Below are 19,315 nucleotides of genomic sequence, written 5' to 3' on the forward strand. Positions count from 1 at the left end.
CACTGTGTCTAGTTTGCAGAGACTGTATCCCCATCACCCACCAGGTGCCTAACATGCAGTAACCAGTTCATACTACTGGTGGAACTGAACAATGAGCAGTGGGAGGGTGAGGCAGGAGGACCTGATGAGCTGGTTTTTTGCCCCAGCCTGTGGTTAACAGGGAACCTCTCCCACAACTGTCTTGCAAATTGGCTCATATACTTTTATCTATATATTCAAGATGCAAATAAAGTACTAATCACTGTGAATAAATGAAAGTACCAAAAGCTTATCTTCTATGAGGTAATTTATAAAGCAATCTATACATTTCAATCTATACATTTTATCTTTAGTCAGTTTTTTTTTTTTTTAAGATTTATTTATTTGACAAGAGAGACACAATGAGAGAGGGAACATAAGCAGGGGGAGTAGGACAGGGAGAAGCAGGCTTTCTGCCAAGCAATTCAGGGCTTGGTCCCAGGACCCTGGGATCATGACCTGAGCCAAAGGCAGAACCTTAACAACTGAGCCACGCGGGCACCCCTTTAGCCAGTTTTAGGTTTACAACAAGATCTTCTTATCTTCTGTTACAATAATTAAGGACAAATAAGGACTCTCTTCCCCAGTGCTTGGTATGATGATTATTGCATAATTGGGTCAGGTTCTCTTTTCTCTGCCCTGTGAACTTGAGGCGTGGGGTGTGTGTGTGTGTGTGTGTGTGTGTGTGTGTGTGATGCATATAGATTGAGTTTATTTTTAGGACACAAGTTAATGGAGATAAAAGGAGATTGAGAGAGAGGAGGTAGGATGGCAATGTAGTAGGACCACCCTAGGCTCATCTTGTCTCGTCAATGAACAAAGCAGACCGTGAAAAGTGCTTGTTCCATATAATTAGATTAAACATGAGTAACAAACGGGTCCCATCCTATTAATGTTTACACAATGATCAGTAAATATTTGTTTATAACTTGACTGAAGTAATAGATCAAAGAGTCATATATCACTACACTGGTAAATAATAAATAAAATAGTTTTTAGAAAATCTTTCTGATTGATAAAACCAAGTGTTAAAAACATTACAAAATTAACTAATGAAGACTTAGAACTAAAAAGTTCAGAAATTCTGTGTATTTGTATTACCATGCCTGAAGAGCTCAGGCTCAAGACAGTTCTTCTTCTCGTCTTTGTACTTTTGCTGTAAAAATTCAATTCTGGGGCACTCACACATACTGAGGCTGTTAGCAAGAATCACAGCTTCTTTTCTGAGAGGCAGCTGTAAAGAAAAAACAAAGTCTGAGTATTTTTATAAAATTGACAGTACTTCAGCTTCAATACAGATGGTTTACTGGTAAATGTTTGTGGGTGTGGGCAAAGAAAAGTCAGGCTAGATTTGCTGAAAAGAAGTAGACAACCTTCAGGTGCAACTTCGTTGTATAAGGCTATTTATATGGTTTAAATTTACATGGAAACAGGTTTACAAAAAGTGATACAGTATAATATTTATTCCCATAAAAGCAGCCAGAGTCAAAGCTGACAATACTGTGTAGTGATGGAGCTGTAGTTTTACACATTTGCAAGGATACTCCATGAGTAATCATGCAAATTCCAAAAAGAAAATCCTGCATGACATTTTATCAGTGAAGGTTCTTATTTAGATATGATATATACTTATAGATAGATACATTTAAGATATATAAATAAAGATTTGGTATAATGGTGTTTTTTGGTTTAATAATCTACAGTGATTTCCAGATACATCTCATTGTGCTAATGCATTGAAATATTGGTTTGCTTTGTGACTAGATTTATTTCTTAAAGTATTTGATCAGAAATACAGTACTTCCGTAAAATTCACATTACTTCCTGTGAAAGCAGTCCTGAAAAGTCAATAAAATCTCTATTTTTAGTTGTAGGAAACCTAGAGCTAAGAGGGATTATACAGTCTATCCAAGGACAGAAGTAGAAATTAGCAAAGTCGTGATTTGAACTCAGGTCTGCTCTTCCTTGTCACTATCTCAGTTTTGACATTATTACTAGTTTAATATTAGTAGCCACTTTATCTAAAAATGTACTTTTCTATAAATGCTGAATTGCTTATATATTTTTTCTTATTGAAACCTGTCATCCAAAGATTTTTTTAAAATAAATACTAAAATGTGGCTCATGTTACTATAAATTCCACGTTTCAGTAAATAGAATCTTCTCAGACTTCCAGTGAATATCACTAAATATGCATCAGATACAAGCTGTGTGCATGGCATTAGGCAGCTATAGCATGGTCTTGGCCCTCAAATAACAGAGGGAAAGATCATGAAGAGAGCATAGGCAGTAATCTTTCTAACATCAGCTGTAGCAATATTTTTCTAGGTATGTCTCCTGAGGCAAGGAAAATAAAAGCAAATATAAACTGTCAGGACTACAGAACAAAATGTTTCTGCATAGCAAAGGAAAGACTCAGAACAAAAAGCAACCTACTAAATGAGAGAAGATATTTGCAAATGATATATCCAATAAAGGGTTAGTATCCAAAATATATAAAGAACTTATAAAACTCAATACCTAAAAAACAAATAACCCTTAAATTAAAAAATGGGCAGAAGACATGGACAGACATTTCTCCAGACATATAGATGGCCAAAAAGACATGAAAAGATATTCAACTCGCTGATCAACAGGGAAATGCAAATCAAAACTTCAGTGAGAAATCACCTCATGCCTGTCAAAATGGCTAAAATAAAAAACACGATAAACAAGTGTTGGTGAGGATGTGGAGAAACAGGAACTCCTGTGCTCTTTTGATGGAATGCAAACTGGTGCAGCCAATGTGGAAAACAGTATGGAGGTTCCTCAAAAAGTTAAACATAGAGGCACCTGCGTGGCTCAGTGGGTTAAGCCTCTGCCTTTGGCTCAGGTCATGATCTCAGGGTCGTGGGATCGAGCCCCACATCGGGCTCTCTGCTGATCAGGGAGCCTTCTTCCCCTTATTCTCTCTGCCTGCCTCTCTGCCTACTTGTGGTTTCTGTCAGTCAAATAAAGAAATAAAATCTTTTTTAAAAACGTTAAACATAGGACAAGACTACAATCCAGTAATTACACTACTAAGTATTTTCACACAAAAACCAGAAACACTAAGTCAAAATGAGTCATGCACCCCCATGTTTATTGCAACATTATTTATAGTAGCCGAATTGTGAAAGCAGACTAAGTGTCCCTCGATAGATGAAGGGATTAAAAAACATGTGGTATATATGCACAATGGAATATTATTCAGCAATAAAAAGGAATAAAATATTGCCATTTACAACAACATGGATGGAGCTAGAGTATATTATGCTAAGTGAAATAAGGCAGTTAGAGGAAGACAGATACCATATAATTCTACTCATGTGTAGAATTTAAGAAAAAAAATAAACAAGCAAAGGAAAAAAGAGAGAGAGAAACCAAGAAACAGACTTTTAACTATAGAGAACAAACTGATAGTTACCAGAGGGAAGGTAAGTGGGGGGATGGGTGAAATAGGGAATGGGGATTAGGAGTACACTAAATGATTATGGTGAAAAAAATAATTGAAAAAATAGATAGCAACAAAAAAAATAGAATCAGAAAATTTAAAAAATCTAAAAAAAAAAGAAAGAGAGGGGAAGATGGAAATAATTTTAAATTAAATAATTAAAAATAAAAACCATCACAAGATATGTCAAATAAGATCTTCTACTCTTTTTTTTTCTTTTTTTAGGTGGGAGAGTGGGAGAAAAAGAATCTCAAGCAGGCTCCCCACCCAGCACAGAACCAACTTAATGACTAAGCCACCCAGACACACCCGATAATCAGAAATTTTAAAGGTAAGTCTTTTTAAGAGAAGAGCACATGATATATAGAAAAAGGTATGACTTTTATCTACCCATCTATTCAACTATTCATCATGCATGAATCAGATTTCCAGTAAGAATCTCTAAAGAAAGTCCCTCCCCTCAAGGACTTAAAGAGAAACACATACACAATCGCATTTCTTTTTTTTTTTTTTTTAAGATTTTATTTATTTATTTGACAGAGAGTGATCACAAGTAGGCAGAGAGGCAGGCAGAGAGAGAGAGAGAGGAGGAAGCAGGCTCCCTGCTGAGCAGAGAGCCCGATGCGGGACTCGATCCCAGGACCCTGAGATCATGACCTGAGCCGAAGGCAGCGGCTTAACCCACTGAGCCACCCAGGCGCCCCACAATCGCATTTCAATATAACAAACATGCTACAATAAAATTTTCAACTTCCACTGACTGCCACTTAACCAGTTTACAAGATTAAGCAGTATTTTCCATCCTTTCTAGAACCCACAGTATGGTGACAGTTCAAGGATAAGAGGGTACTTTAAAAATTACTGATGTAGGGGCGCCTGTGTGGCTCAGTGGGTTAAGCCGCTGCCTTCGGCTCAGGTCATGATCCCACAGTCCTGGGATCGAGCCCCGCATCAGGCTCTCTGCTCAGCAGGGAGCCTGCTCCCTCCTCTCCCTCTCTGCCTGCCTCTCTGCCTGCTTGTCATCTCTCTCTGTCAAATAAATAAAAATCTTTAAAAAAAAATACTGATGTACTAGTATAGGGAATTGGTCAATAACATTGTTAATAATGTATGGTGACAGATAGTAACCACACTAGTCGAGGTACGCACTGGGAATGTATAGAATTGTTGAATTACTATATTGTAAACCTGAAACTATATAACACTATATGTCATCTGTATTTCATTAATAAATTTTTTTTTAAAAAATGGATGTATTTCTATCCACCCAGCTGTGTTTCATGCTTAGGAAAAGCCAGTTGTGTTCCTAAACTTTTTTTTGTACCAGTTATAATGGTTATTGAAATTAAACACATTAAATAAAACAATGAAATATGAGAAAGAATGAGAGTTGTGTCTATGAAAACTAAGTGGAAAGTTTTGGTAAGACTGCAGAGAGAGTAATCATTAGAAGCTTCTTTTAGAATATATGAAGGTGAGGCAAACACAAGTTTGGTGGTGGCTGGGAGGATCATACAAACTAAAATTAGTTTGATTTTTGTACTCAAGTTGCTTTGCAAGAATCTTTAAGTTCATGTTCAACTTTAAAGAAACTGAAACTAGTATGTAATATGGTTGTGGTCTGATGTAAGAAAGACTCAGGAGCTCCAACCTCCTATCAAAGGCTTTGGCCCTACATAAAAAGACAGACAAAAGATGGGGCGCTTGGGTGGCTCAGTTGGTTAAGCTTCTGACTTTGGCTCAGTTCATGATCTCAGGGTCCTGGAATAGAGCCCTTGCATTGGGCTCCCTGCTCAGTGGAGAGTCTACTTCTCCCTCTCCCTTCGCCCCTCTCCCTCCAACCCGGCTGCTTATGTTCTCTTGCACTTTCTCTCAAATAAATAAATAACACCTTAAAAAAAAAAAAAAAAGACAAAAAGGGGCGCCTGGGTGGCTCAGTCATTAAGCATCTGCCTTCAACTCAGGTCATGATCCCTGGGTCCTGGGATCCAGCCCTGCATTGGGCTCCCTGTTTGGTGGGAAGCCTGCTTCTCCCTCTCCCACTAACCATGCTGTGTTCTCTCTTTCACTGTCTCTCTCTGTCAAATTAAAAAAAAAAAAAAAAGACAAATGAAACACAAAATTAGAGGTTTTAAAAAAATTTTTTTAAACTCTACTCCACACAAGTCTCAAACTCATGACTTTGAGATCAAGAGTCACATGCTCTCCCAACTGAACCAGCCAGGTACCCTTAAGTTTGCTAAAGGGGTGCTTGCTTTGGCAGCACATATATTAAGTTTGCTCAAGAGTTTTTTAAGTAAATCATTCATTTACAATTCTCCATATTGACTTTTTGATAGACTCGTAAACTAGGTAAGAGGGCTCCTACCATTTGAGAACTCGGGAAAGGCTGCACAAAGGTAGAAGTCCTTATGCTGAGACTTGAAGGGTTAGTTTGTCACAGGTGAAAAGCAGAAAAGGGCATTTCATCAGAGGGAGGCATGGCACTGAGGTGTGTTTAGGAGAATTGTAAGGAAAGTACATACTTCATCTGGGATATTTATATATTTGGTAATAGGGAGTTAGGCTGAAGCTAGATTTTGAGGGGCCTTAAATGCCAGGCAGAGGGATTTGGATTTCATTATTATCAGTAATGGGAAGCTACTGAAGAATTTTCATCATGAAACAGTGCAGTGTGAGAGGTGAAAATAACTTTTTAGGAAAGATTAATTTGTACTGTTAAAGGTAGATGGAATAGAGAGGAAGACCAAGGGCAGGACTGCCCACCAGAAAACTACTAGCAAACAGTAGAGGGATTTTTTTTTTTTTTTTTTAAAGTAGGCTCCACACCCTGCATGGAGCCCAATGCAGGGATTGAACTCAAGACCCTGAGATCAAGACTTGAGCTGGAATCAAGAAGTGGACATTTAACTGACTAAGCCACCCAGGCACGTCTGGAAGAAATGTTCGAAGTGGTGGCAAGCAATGGGAATGGAGAGGGAAAGGAAGAATGCAAGTGATGCCATAAAGGAAGAATCACTACAAATTGTGAATGATTAGATATATGGATAATGGAGGAGGGAGTGGTCAGATATGATTTCAAGGCTTTGAACCTGGTCTGGTCAGTGAAAAGAATGACAGCATTATTAGTAGAAAATGACAAGAGGGGAGAGTTGCTTATGGACAAAAGATTAAAGTCTAGTTTTAGATAGATAAGGAGATAAGGCAGAGTAACCAGGTAGGAACGGCAGCTGTTGGTGCCAGAGCAGAGATCAGGAGGCTGAGGATATACCTTCTGGAGAAAGCAAAGATGGACTAAATGCCACTTCTATGGCTTTTGACCAAGTCCTTGGGTATCAAAGAGAATATCTTATTTTTCCCTGCCCTCCAGCCCTCTGCCAACCTAAATCAAATTCGTCTTCTAAACTGCTTATGCAGCTCATGTTTTTAGTTTTTAGTCTTATTCCATCTTTTAAATGATGCAGCAAATACTCATCTTTACTGCTTGCATGCTCATCATAGCATAAAAATCTAGTTTATCAGATCGATGTGCTACACGGTGATTTTTCTAGCCAATTATGTTCCCCCATTTCTAAGATTTTAACAATGAGAGTAATTGATAGTGTGCAGAGAAAAAAAGGGTAGATTAGTGAACCTTAATCTTGTGGTATTCTCATGTTTAGAGGGAAGAGGAAGCATAAAAAGGAAAAAAGGCAGGATAATCAGAAGAATAGGATAACAAGATTATAATATCGTGGATGCCAAACAAATTCCAAAAAGCAAAGAGCAGTCCATAGCATCAGATGTTTCAGATAATAATGGTAGATTTTACATAAAAACTTTCCATGTGCCAGGAATTGGTCCAAGAACTTTTGGGGTAATTTTTTGGGGTAAAGTTCCATAATACATTTTATTTAATCTAATATATCTGAAATATTATCATTTTAAAATGTAACCAATAGAAGATATTATAGTCTTCTCTCTATACTAGGTCTTTCAAAACTATTTGTTTTAAACTTCTAGAGCATCTCAATTCTGACAAGTCACATTTCAAATGTTCGACGGTCACCTCTGGGTGGTGGCTGCTGTACCAGACAGAGGGCGAATAGAAGGTTTAGGGCTATTCTGTCTCCTACTGGAGGTGCAGGGCACTGAGCGCTAGCACAGGGTCTGGGGCAAGCAGAAAACACAAACGTTAGCCCCGTCCTTCCACCACCCTTTGTGCCCCTGATAACTCCTAGTTCTCCGGAATCACCCTGAGCACCCTCTGCCTTAAAATCCTCTATTCCTCACCTCCTCCTCACTTCTCTTCTAGAAAGCATAGTGAGGGCACTCTCACCACACCACCCTGCTGAAGCCACCAGCACCTCTAGCTTGAGCTGCTGTGGGATCTCCTCCATCTACTGCCCCTGTCATCTGCTCCCGCTCCCTCCAGTCCATTCTCCACGGAGTGGCTGTGATGGTTTTTCAGTGATTTTTTTTTTATTGTGGTAAAAAATACATAAAGTAAAACTACCACTTAGATCATTTTTAAGTGTACAATTCATTGGCATTAAGTACATTCATAATTCATAATTCATTTCCAGAGATTTTCATCATCCCAAATAAAAGGTCTGTGCTCATCAAACAATAACCACCTATCCCTCCATCCTCCCCACCCCTTGGTAACCTCTATTCTACTTTCTGTCTCTACCAATTTGCCTATTCTAAGTACCTCATGTTAGTGGGATTATACAATATTTTTTCATTTGTGTTTGGCTGTTTTTTTTTTTTTAAAGATTTTATTTATTTGTTCATGAGAGACAGAGAGGCAAAGGGAGAAACAGGCTCCCCACTGAGCAGGGAGCCTGACCCGGGACTCCATCCCAGGACCCTGGGATCATGACCTGAGCCGAAGGCAGACACTTAGGCAACTGAGCCACCCTGGTGCCCATGTGTTTGGCTTCTTTCACTTATCATAATTCTTTCAAAGTTTAACCACATTATAGCATGTGTCAGAATTTAATTCCTTTTTATGGCTGACTAATACTCTATTGTAGGGATAAAGCACATTTTGTTTATCTATTCATCTGTTGATGGGCCTTTGGGTTGTTTTTACTTTTTGGCTATTGTGAATAATGATGTTATGAACACAGATGTACAAGTATCCAAGACTTCTTTAATGCATATTTCCCTGAATCCTACCAACAGCTCTATGAACTAGATACTAATATCACCTTCATTCAGATAGGAAGAAAGAGACAGAGCTATGTGAAGGCACATGGCTGGTGAGCAGGAAAGCCAGGATTTAAATGCAGCCACATTATCATTTCATGTGTGCCATGATGTGAGAAGGACTAGGAGGTACTGCTCTATACCTGCGTGTTACAGCCGCCTGATCAAGAGGGTGGAAGAATAAGGAGGGATGGTTGGATATTTTAGAGCTCAGTGTGACCAGGGGCAAGGTGGGGACAATGAAGTACAGAATAAAGAGGTCTGGCAGTGAAAGAGAAACAGAAAAACAGGATGATAGCTAGAAAGCCCAGCAGTGTCGAGTGAATGGATTTCTTTTTTCAGGATGAATATTAGAGAGTTTAAAACAGATTAGAGAAGTAGATTTCAACACAAAATAGGATACCTAGAAAGAAAAAGTCAGGCAGATAGAGTAACTTACGGACTTACTCTGGTATAATACAAAGAAGGAAGATGCTATACTTTCCAGTACCAAGCTGTGAAACAGCAGTGTGTTCTAAACATGGATAAAAGGGGGCTCCTGGGTAGCTCAGTGGGTTAAGCCTCTGCCTTCGGCTCAGGTCATGATCTCAGAGTGCTGGGATCGAGGCCCGAATCAGGCTCTCTGCTCAGCAGGGAGCCTGCTTCCTCCTCTCTCTCTCTCTCTCTCTGCCTACTTGTGATCTCTGTCTGTCAAATAATAAAATCTTTAAAATAAATAAATAAACAAATAAATAAATATGGATAAAAGGATTAAGAATTGAACCCTGCCTAACTAATGGCAGAGCTTTATTCATTAGAAAGAAAGCATTATTCTGAATGACATTTTATGTTACCTTGCTTGTCTCACTGTCTTTGAATCCTTTTTCAAGTATTTGGAGCAGATGCTTTTTCTTCACTGTAACTTCAGGATCAAAAACGTAAAAAAGACATTCCAGCATCTTTCGATAGTTCCTTAAGAACAGTTGAGACAAAAAAAAAAAAAAAGAAGAAGTTTGAGAATTGATTTTTAAAAAGCTTAGCTATAGATAAGACAACCATATATCCTGCCCAGGATATTTCTCATTTACAATGAATGTTCCACCAGCATTACTAAGCCTCCAAAACCCCTCAATCTCAAAATGAGCCCCAGTGTGGGTAAAGTCATCCTAGTTGAAATGCATGAACAGGCAATATTTACTAATAAGGTGTATTTTTAATAGTGTTAACTTTTAAAACAGAAAGACTCTTGTACAAAATAAAATCACACTTCCAAAAAAATGTCCCTTATGGAGTTTAACGTCTTACTCTGAATCATGCATATCTTCATTGTCAAAAAACTTTTGGAATTTCTCTTCAAATTTTAGTCTCAGAATACGGTTGTTGACTTTGGTGACACGTTTTACTTTCACTCCTGTAATACCATATGTTCTGAAGTCCCATGTACAAAAACGTGAGAGAATTAATTCATAGCAAGAGTTAAACCTATATGGGAAGACAGAATATATACAAAGAACAGATTGTCCTAAAAATGTTGAAGAACACAAAGTTACATATAAAAGCTATAGTCCATTATTTTATGTTTTTTGCTAAAGATACATTGGCATATCACACTTACTTGATCAATAAAAGAGAGATTAAACTTGGTTTTATTAATTATTATATATGTGTTCTGACTAAAAGATACTTTGGTTGAGTAATCCTCCATTATGCCTCTCTGCCCCACTTTCAGCAAATCTGTTTGGCCCTACGTCTAATATCCATCCTGAATATAACCCTATGTCATCACCACTGTTATTACTCTAGTCCATATCCCCATCATCTCTCACTTGGACTACCACAAATAACTTCATAACCAGGGATATAGAAGTGAAAGAGGCAAGGTCCCTGCTTGCAGTGAACCTATATTGTAAGAACTTGGCTAAAAAACAAATAAGACATAAATAAAATCATTTCTAGATTGTTAAAGGCTTAGAAGAAAGAGAAGTTGAATGTAAGGATTGGAGTGGGGGCTACTTAAAACTGATCTTGGGTAAGATCTTTCAGAGAAGATATTTGAATTAAGAAATGAAGAAGGAAGGGCCAGCTATGTGAAGTTCTCAAGAAAATATATTTGGAAGTGCTCATATGCTCTTTACTGCCCTTACTGGGCCATGCCCTGTCTTAAAGTAGCACAGAATTTGGCTTAATTAAGATGATATTTTAAAATGTATCAATTTGAAAAGGAAGTTAAGTGATTTTATATGGGATATATTGCCTATAATGAGATGTCTGGTCCTTACCGGCATATCAAGCAAAGCGTGAGCATGGTGTGGGCTAGGATCACAGAAGTGAGCTTCCTAGTGGTGGTCTCTCCCTGAGACAAACTTACTTAGACTATTTGCTTTTCTCACTGGTAAAGACTAAACCAGGGCAGTTGGGTGCTGCCCGGTTACTCTTCCCTTAGAACTAAAAAGTGAGCTGCCAAAACCAAACCATTCCCACAGGAGCTCCCAGCCCATAGGGAGCCAGCCAAAAATGTAAGTAGTGTTGCAACTCCTATAATTATTTCAGAGGTCTGGCTAAATAGCTACATCATCACGAGGAGTGGGAAACCTATAGTCGCCATGTATAGAGGGATCACTGTCTGGGCCTAATGAGTCCAGGTCACCCCTACATTATATGTCCCGAAACCACAGAAGCTCTCATTACTCCTTGTAACCTATTTATTGTTATTGTTTTTTTTTTTTATTGTTATTGTTATTGTTGTTGCACTTTGATAGAAACAAGTGCTGTAGGCATTTTATCGAGATAAAATGATAAGTTTTTGTTATATAGTAATAAAAGGGTAATCAAGAATAGATGTAAGTGGGGCACCTGGACGGCTTAGTCAGTTGGGCATCCGACTCTGGTTTCAGCTCAGGTAGTGGTCTTGGAATCGTGGGATTGAGCCCTGCCTCTGGCTCTGTGCTCATTGGGGGGGAGTCTGCTTGAAGATTCTCTCCCTCTACCCCTCCCCCCACTCATGTGTGAGATTCTCTCTTTCCCCCTCTCAAATAAATAAATAAATCTTTTTTTAGTCTTTTTTTTTTTAAAGGTCTTATTTATTTATTCGACAGACAGATCACAAGTAGGCAGAGAGGCAGGTAGAGAGAAGGAAGCAGGCTCTCCACGGAGCAGAGAGCCCAATGCGGGACTCAATCCCAGGACCCTGGGATCACAACCTGAGCCAAAGGCAGAGGCCCTAACCCACTGAGCCACTCAGGCACCCCTGGTCTTTTTTTTTTTTTTTAAGAATAGATATAAGTGATAAATGGACAATACCTAACTTCTAGTTTGGTTCCCAGGAATGCAAGAACCAGGAATGACACAGGAAACTCCACAAAGTGTGGTCCTTTCTTAGAACTTTCCTCTGCCTAGAAATTCAGTAGCGGGGCCCTTCCTTGCATGGAATTCCTAGAGCCCTGGAGACTGGGGACCCCAGTGCTAAGAGAACATGGGCTCTGCGCTACCTGGGGTCAGAACAGTAAAACAATGCATTCCATCGCCTGGCCATGCTGGGGATGAAAAGACATCATTCACAGAGTTCTGGAATACTGCTGGAGGAGGGAGAACCAGACCTATGCTGACAGAGAAGAACTGTGACTTCCACTTTTACTATTACCAGGTCCTCACAGAGGATGATACTTCCCACAGCATTGCTAGTAACATGCTACTTGCACTGGGGGGCATGTCATTACTGGCTTGAGATACATGCATTGCTGTCTGAATCTTAATGACTATAGAAATTTATATAAAGTAGTATCTAAATCTGTTCTACCTCTCCAAAAAGTCCCATAGATCTAAGGGCAAAATTCAAACTACCAGCTCAGATGTTATTTCCTCTGTCTGGGAAGTCCTTCCCCTAATACTCTGTATAGTCAACTTCTATCTGTCCTACAAAATTCAGATCAAAGCGTCTCCCTACCAAGCATCCCCACTTCTAGAAAACTTTCTCTACATCCCCATTCTGGTTTGAATGCCATTCTTCTCCACACCGACAATTATCCCACAACCGAATATGGTTTCATTACCATCGTCTCCTACACCAGAATGCAGCCCGATGAGAGCAGGACCCATGCCTTTTAACCCCAGCACCTAGAATAGAACCTGGCCCCTAGTAGAAACTCAGTGGATGGATCCTGAGCAAGAGAATGGAATAGAAAAGATTCAAAAATGAACACAAATGCAGTCTCTCTCTTCATTGAGTTTATAAACAAAGGGAGCATAAAAGTGATGGAACATGTACAGGCAAAATTAGAGTAGAAGATGGGAGAGGGAACAACTAAGTGCTATGAAGACTCAAAAAGAATAATAATGACTACTCTGATAAAAATGACAAAAATATCCCTCACAAAAGATGGCTCTTGATGTTGGCCTTGAAGATAAAGTAAGTTTTGACAGACAGTGATAGAGCATGTGGGCAAGGATGGGCATTCTGGCAAAGGCAGTAGAAGAGAAGAAACCACTTATTTGGTGGTATACCAGGTATGCGCCATGAGCAGTGAGGCACACATGGTTTGGCTGGCTCTGAAGGGGTCTGAAAAGGAGTTAGGCTAGTTCAGAGACCATACAGTGAAGGCTGCTGAATATTGGGGTGAAGACTTTGAATATAATTTGGAAGGTAACAGGTTGCTATAAAAGGCTTTTGTTTTGTTTTAAACAATGCTGTGTAGGAAATGCCAGCAGGGACCACACAGGAAATCCTTTAGTTATCTTTACTGATTGATTAGCAAATACCAAGTGCCTAATGCATGCAGATCTAAGAGGAAGGTTCTGAGGCCCTGGGTGCAGGTGATTAGGGCCACTATGGAGAGGAGAGAATGAATGCAAGAGATATCACAGAGGGTCTTGGCCTGTCTGGAGGTGGAGGCTGAGGGAGACAAAGCAGTCAAGAATGGCTTCAGTGTTGATTGCGTCTGCATGACTGGTAGGATGGTTGTGGAGTCAGTTGAATGGAGGAGTCAGTTGAAAGGGTGGTTTGTAGATAGAAAACAAAAACATAAAGATTGGGGCACCTGGGTGGCTCAGTGGGTTAAAGCCTCTGCCTTCGGATCAGGTCATGATCCCAGGGTCCTGGGATCGAGCCCCGCATCAGGTTCTCTGCTCCGCAGGGGGCCTGCTTCCTCCTCTCTGCCTCCTTTCTGCCTGTGTCTCTACCTACTTGTGATCTCTGTCTGTCAAATAAATAAATAAAATCTTAAAAAAAAAAGATTATGTACATAGAGTGTAACCTAGGTTTTCTGACTCTAACCTTACTATGTATTTTATTACTTCACAGGTGAGTTCTCTTTTGAATGTGTTGAGTTTGCCTTACCAGTTGGACATCCAGATAGCATCTACAGGACTAGAGTAAAGAAGAAAGACTGTAAACGTAAGTAGTTTTTAAAAGTTCAGGAATACAAGAGACTAGCAAGAGAATATAAAAAGGAAATAGAAAATGTCTTAAGTACAAAAACCGAGAGAGGTGAGGGATGCCTGGTTGGGTCAGTCGGTTAAGCATCTGCCTTCAACTCAGGTCGTGATCTCAGGGTCCTGGGATCGAGCCTCACGTGGGGAGCCTGCTTCTCCCCTGTTCCCCCCACCCCGCACTCCACTTGTGTTCTCTCTCAAATAATTAAATAAAATCTTTAAAAGAAACAAAACAAAACAAAGAGAGGTGAAGTTATAGAAGGAATGGTTAGCAGCATCAAGTATGGTAGAGGCTAGGAGAATGAGGACCCATCATTTCACTGGGTACTGTCACTCATTCAGTGGTACTGGAATGTGTGAGCATCCTCAGTGGTGATATACATCATTGACTGAGACTGATTTACACAGAGAGATGCCTACAATCATTCAATAATATCCAAATGACACATTCATATAGCAAATGTAGAATGCATATTTTTTAAATGGCTGTACCTCAGTAAGACCTATTAAAATGTACTTCAAAATTCTAAATACTCAGGGAGGAGTCAAGATGGCGGAGAAGTAGCAGGCTGAGACTGCTTCAGCTAGCCGGAGATCAGCTAGATAGCTTATCTAAAGATTGCAAACACCTGAAAATCCATCGGCAGATCGAAGAGAAGAAGAACAGCAATTCTGGAAACAGAAAAACAACCACTTTCTGAAAGGTAGGACCAGCGGAGAAGTGAATCCAAAGCGACGGGTAGACAGACCCCGGGGGGAGGGGCCGGCTCCCGGCAAGCGGCGGAGCAACCGCACACAGAATCAGGACTTTTAAAAGTCTGTTCCGCTGAGGGACATCGCTCCAGAGGCTAAACCGGGGCGAAGCCCACACGGGGTCAGCGTGGCCTCAGGTCCCGCAGGATCACAGAAGGATCAGGGGTGTCTGAGGGTCGTAGACCTTGCAGTTATTGGAACGGGAAAGCCGGCTACAAAGACATAGCCGACAGTAAGCTCGCAGCTTAGGGTGACCTTGAACCGGTCGCAGGCTCGGTGAGCTCGGAGCGCGGCCGGAGGTCAGGCAGACGGGAGTAACTGGGTGCTGTTCTCTGAGGGCGCACTGAGGAGTGGGGCCCTGGGCTCTCGGCTCCTCCGGGCCGGAGACCAGGAGGCCGCCATTTGTATTCCCGTCCTCCGGAACTCTACGGAAAGCGCTCAAGGAACAAAAGCTCCTGAAAGCAAACCCGAGCGGATTACTCACCCCGGCCCCAGGTAAGGGCGGTGTAATTCCGCCTGGAGCAAAGACACTTGAGAATCACTACAACAGGCCCCTCCCCCAGAAGATCAACAAGAAATCCAGCCGAGACCAAGTTCACCTACCAAGGAGTGCGGTTTCAATACCAAGGAGAGCAGCAGAATTCCAGAGGAGGAGAAAGCCAAGCACGGAACTCAAGGCTTTTTCCCTGTGATTTTTTTTAGTCTTGCAGTTAATTTAATTTTTTTCTTTTTCAGTTTTTGTTTTTTTTTTTCCTCGCCTTCGGGTAAGATTTTTCTTTTTTAACTGTTACCTTTTTCTTTTTTAACGATTTTTTACTAGTTTGTCTAATATATATATTTTTTCTTTTTTACATTTTTCTTAGGTGTTTTCTTTTTTTTTAAATATTTTCTTTTCTTTTTTCTTTTTTTTTTTTCTTTCTTCCTTTTTGAACTCTTTTTATCCCCTTTCTCCCCCCTCACGATTTTGGATCTCTTCTAATTTGGTTAAAGCATATTTTCCTGGGGTTGTTGCCACCCTTTTAGTATTTTACTTGCCCCTTCATATACTCTTATCTGGACAAAATGACAAGACGGAAAAATTCAACACAAAAAAAAGAACAAGAGGCAGTACCAAAGGCTAGGGACCTAATCAATACAGACTTGGTAATATGTCAGATCTAGAGTTCAGAATGACAATTCTCAAGGTTCTAGCCGGGCTCGAAAAAGGCATGGAAGATATTAGAGAAACCCTCTCGAGAGATATAAAACCCTTTCTGGAGAAATAAAAGAACTAAAATCTAACCAAGTTGAAATCAAAAAAGTTATTAATGAGGTGCAATCAAAAATGGAGGCTCTCACTGCTAGGATAAATGAGGCAGAAGAAAGAATTAGTGATATAGAAGACCAAATGACAGAGAATAAAGAAGCTGAGCAAAAGAGGGACAAACAGCTACTGGACCACGAGGGGAGAATTCGAGAGATAAGTGACACCATAAGACGAAACAACATTAGAATAATTGGGATTCCAGAAGAAGAAGAAAGGGAGAGGGGAGCAGAAGGTATACTGGAGAGAATTATTGGGGAGAATTTCCCCAATATGGCAAAGGGAACGAGCATCAAAATTCAGGAGGTTCAGAGAATGCCCCTCAAAATCAATAAGAATAGGCCCACACCCCGTCACCTAATAGTAAAATTTACAAGTCTCAGTGACAAAGAGAAAATCCTGAAAGCAGCCTGGGAAAAGAAGTCTGTAACATACAATGGTAAAAATATTAGATTGGCAGCTGATTTATCCACAGAGACCTGGCAGGCCAGAAAGAGCTGGCATGATATTTTCAGAGCACTAAACGAGAAAAACATGCAGCCAAGAATACTATATCCAGCTAGGCTATCATTGAAAATAGAAGGAGAGATTAAAAGCTTCCAGGACAAACAAAAACTGAAAGAATTTGCAAATACCAAACCAGCTCTACAGGAAATATTGAAAGGGGTCCTCTAAGCAAAGAAGGAGCCTACAAGTGGTAGATCAGAAAGGAACAGAGACCATATACAGTAACAGTCACCTTACAGGCAATACAATGGCACTAAATTCATATCTCTCAATAGTTACCCTGAATGTGAATGGGCTAAATGCCCCTGTCAAAAGACACAGGGTATCAGAATGGATAAAACAACAAAACCCATCTATATGTTGCCTCCAAGAAACTCATTTTAAGCCCGAAGACACCTCCAGATTTAAAGTGAGGGGGTGGAAAAGAATTTACCATGCTAATGGACATCAGAAGAAAGCAGGAGTGGCAATCCTTATATCAGATCAATTAGATTTTAAGCCAAAGACTATAATAAGAGATGAGGAAGGACACTATATCATACTCAAAGGGTCTGTCCAACAAGAAGATTTAACAATTTTAAATATCTATGCTCCCAACGTGTGAGCAGCCAACTATATAAACCAATTAATAACAAAATCAAAGAAACACATCAACAATAATACAATAATAGTAGGGGACTTTAACACTCCCCTTACTGAAATGGACAGATCATCCAAGCAAAAGATCAGCAAGGAAATAAAGGCCTTAAACGACACACTGGACCAGATGGACATCACAGATATATTCAGAATATTTCATCCCAAAGCAACAGAATACACATTCTTCTCTAGTGCACATGGAACATTCTCCAGAATAGATCACATCCTCGGTCCTAAATCAGGACTCAACCGGTATCAAAAGATTGGGATCATTCCCTGCATATTTTCAGACCACAATGCTCTAAAGCTAGAACTCAACCACAAAAGGAAGTTTGGAAAGAACCCAAATACATGGAGACTAAACAGCATCCTTCTAAAGAATGAATGGGTCAACCGGGAAATTAAAGAAGAATTGAAAAAAATCATGGAAACAAATGATAATGAAAATACAACGGTTCAAAATCTGTGGGACACAACAAAGGCAGTCCTGAGAGGAAAATATATAGCGGTACAAGCCTTTCTCAAGAAACAAGAAAGGTCTCAGGCACACAACCTAACCCTACACCTAAAGGAGCTGGAGAAAGAACAAGAAAGAAACCCTAAGCCCAGCAGGAGAAGAGAAATCATAAAGATCAGAGCAGAAATCAATGAAATAGAAACCAAAAAAACAATAGAACAAATCAACAAAACTAGGAGCTGGTTCTTTGAAAGAATCAATAAAATTGATAAACCCCTGACCCGACTTATCAAAAAGAAAAGAGAAAGGACCCAAATAAATAAAATCATGAATGAAAGAGGAGAGATCACAACTAACACCAAAGAAATACAAACTATTATAAGAACATACTATGAGCAACTCTACGGCAATAAATTTGACAATCTGGAAGAAATGGATGCATTCCTAGAAACATATAAACTACCACAACTGAACCAGGAAGAAATAGAAAGCCTGAACAGACCCATAACCAGTAAGGAGATTGAAACAGTCATTAAAAATCTCCAAACAAACAAAAGCCCAGGGCCAGATGGCTTCCCGGGGGAATTCTACCAAACATTTAAAGAAGAACTAATTCCTATTCTCCTGAAACTGTTCCAAAAAATAGCAATGGAAGGAAAACTTCCAAACTCATTTTATGAGGCCAGCATCATCTTGATCCCAAAACCAGACAAGGATCCCACCAATAAAGAGAGCTATAGACCGATATCCTTGATGAACACAGATGCGAAAATACTCAACAAAATACTAGCCAATAGGATTCAACAGTACATTAAAAAGATTATTCACCACGACCAAGTGGGATTTATTCCAGGGCTGCAAGGTTGGTTCAACATCCGCAAATCAGTCAATGTGATACAACACATCAATAAAAGAAAGAGCAAGAACCATATGATACTCTCAATAGATGCTGAAAAAGCATTTGACAAAGTACAGCATCCCTTCCTGATCAAAACTCTTCAAAGTGTAGGGATAGAGGGCACATACCTCAATATCATCAAAGCCATATCATTCTCAATGGAGAAAAACTGAAAGCTTTTCCACTAAGGTCAGGAACACGGCAGGGATGTCCATTATCACCACTGCTATTCAACATAGTACTAGAGGTCCTAGCCTCAGCAATCAGACAACAAAAGGAAATTAAAGGCATCCAAATCGGCAAAGAAGAAGTCAAATTATCACTCTTCGCAGATGATATGATACTATATGTGGAAAACCCAAAAGACTCCACTCCAAAACTGCTAGAACTTATACAGGAATTCAGTAAAGTGTCAGGATATAAAATCAATGCACAGAAATCAGTTGCATTTCTCTACACCAACAGCAAGACAGAAGAAAGAGAAATTAAGGAGTCAATCCCATTTACAATTGCACCCAAAACCATAAGATACCTAGGAATAAACCTAACTAAAGAGACACAGAATCTATACTCAGAAAACTATAAAGTACTCATGAAAGAAATTGAGGAAGACACAAAGAAATGGAAAAATGTTCCATGCTCCTGGATTGGAAGAATAAATATTGTGAA

The 19,315-nt window shown here is 39.7% G+C and overlaps 1 protein-coding gene and 1 long non-coding RNA gene across 15 annotated transcripts in view; one reads left to right on the forward strand and one right to left on the reverse strand.

Moving 5' to 3' along the window:
- The window catches only part of LOC309866914, a 135,428-nt gene that overhangs the window by 92,407 nt on the left and 23,706 nt on the right, over positions 1–19,315 (forward strand). For all 6 annotated transcript variants that reach the window (XR_014312876.1, XR_014312877.1, XR_014312878.1 and 3 more), the window contains 2 exons: positions 3,716–3,821; positions 13,959–14,051. This is a non-coding gene — a long non-coding RNA (uncharacterized lncRNA). The remainder of the gene's footprint in view (positions 1–3,715; positions 3,822–13,958; positions 14,052–19,315) is intronic.
- LRRC9 (leucine rich repeat containing 9) overlaps positions 1–19,315 on the reverse strand; it is a 115,251-nt gene that overhangs the window by 68,059 nt on the left and 27,877 nt on the right. For all 9 annotated transcript variants that reach the window (XR_014312863.1, XR_014312864.1, XM_082734955.1 and 6 more), the window contains exons 11-13: positions 9,968–10,144; positions 9,517–9,634; positions 1,120–1,252 (exon numbers count right to left, since the gene is read on the reverse strand). Coding sequence is in view for 7 of the 9 variants with exons in the window: in XM_082734955.1 (XP_082591081.1) it covers positions 1,120–1,252; positions 9,517–9,634; positions 9,968–10,144 (428 nt within the window). In the remaining 2 variants the exon portion in view is untranslated. The remainder of the gene's footprint in view (positions 1–1,119; positions 1,253–9,516; positions 9,635–9,967; positions 10,145–19,315) is intronic.

Source organism: Mustela nivalis (genome assembly GCF_964662115.1).
Source record: "Mustela nivalis genome assembly, chromosome: 6".
Lineage (NCBI taxonomy): Eukaryota > Metazoa > Chordata > Mammalia > Carnivora > Mustelidae > Mustela > Mustela nivalis.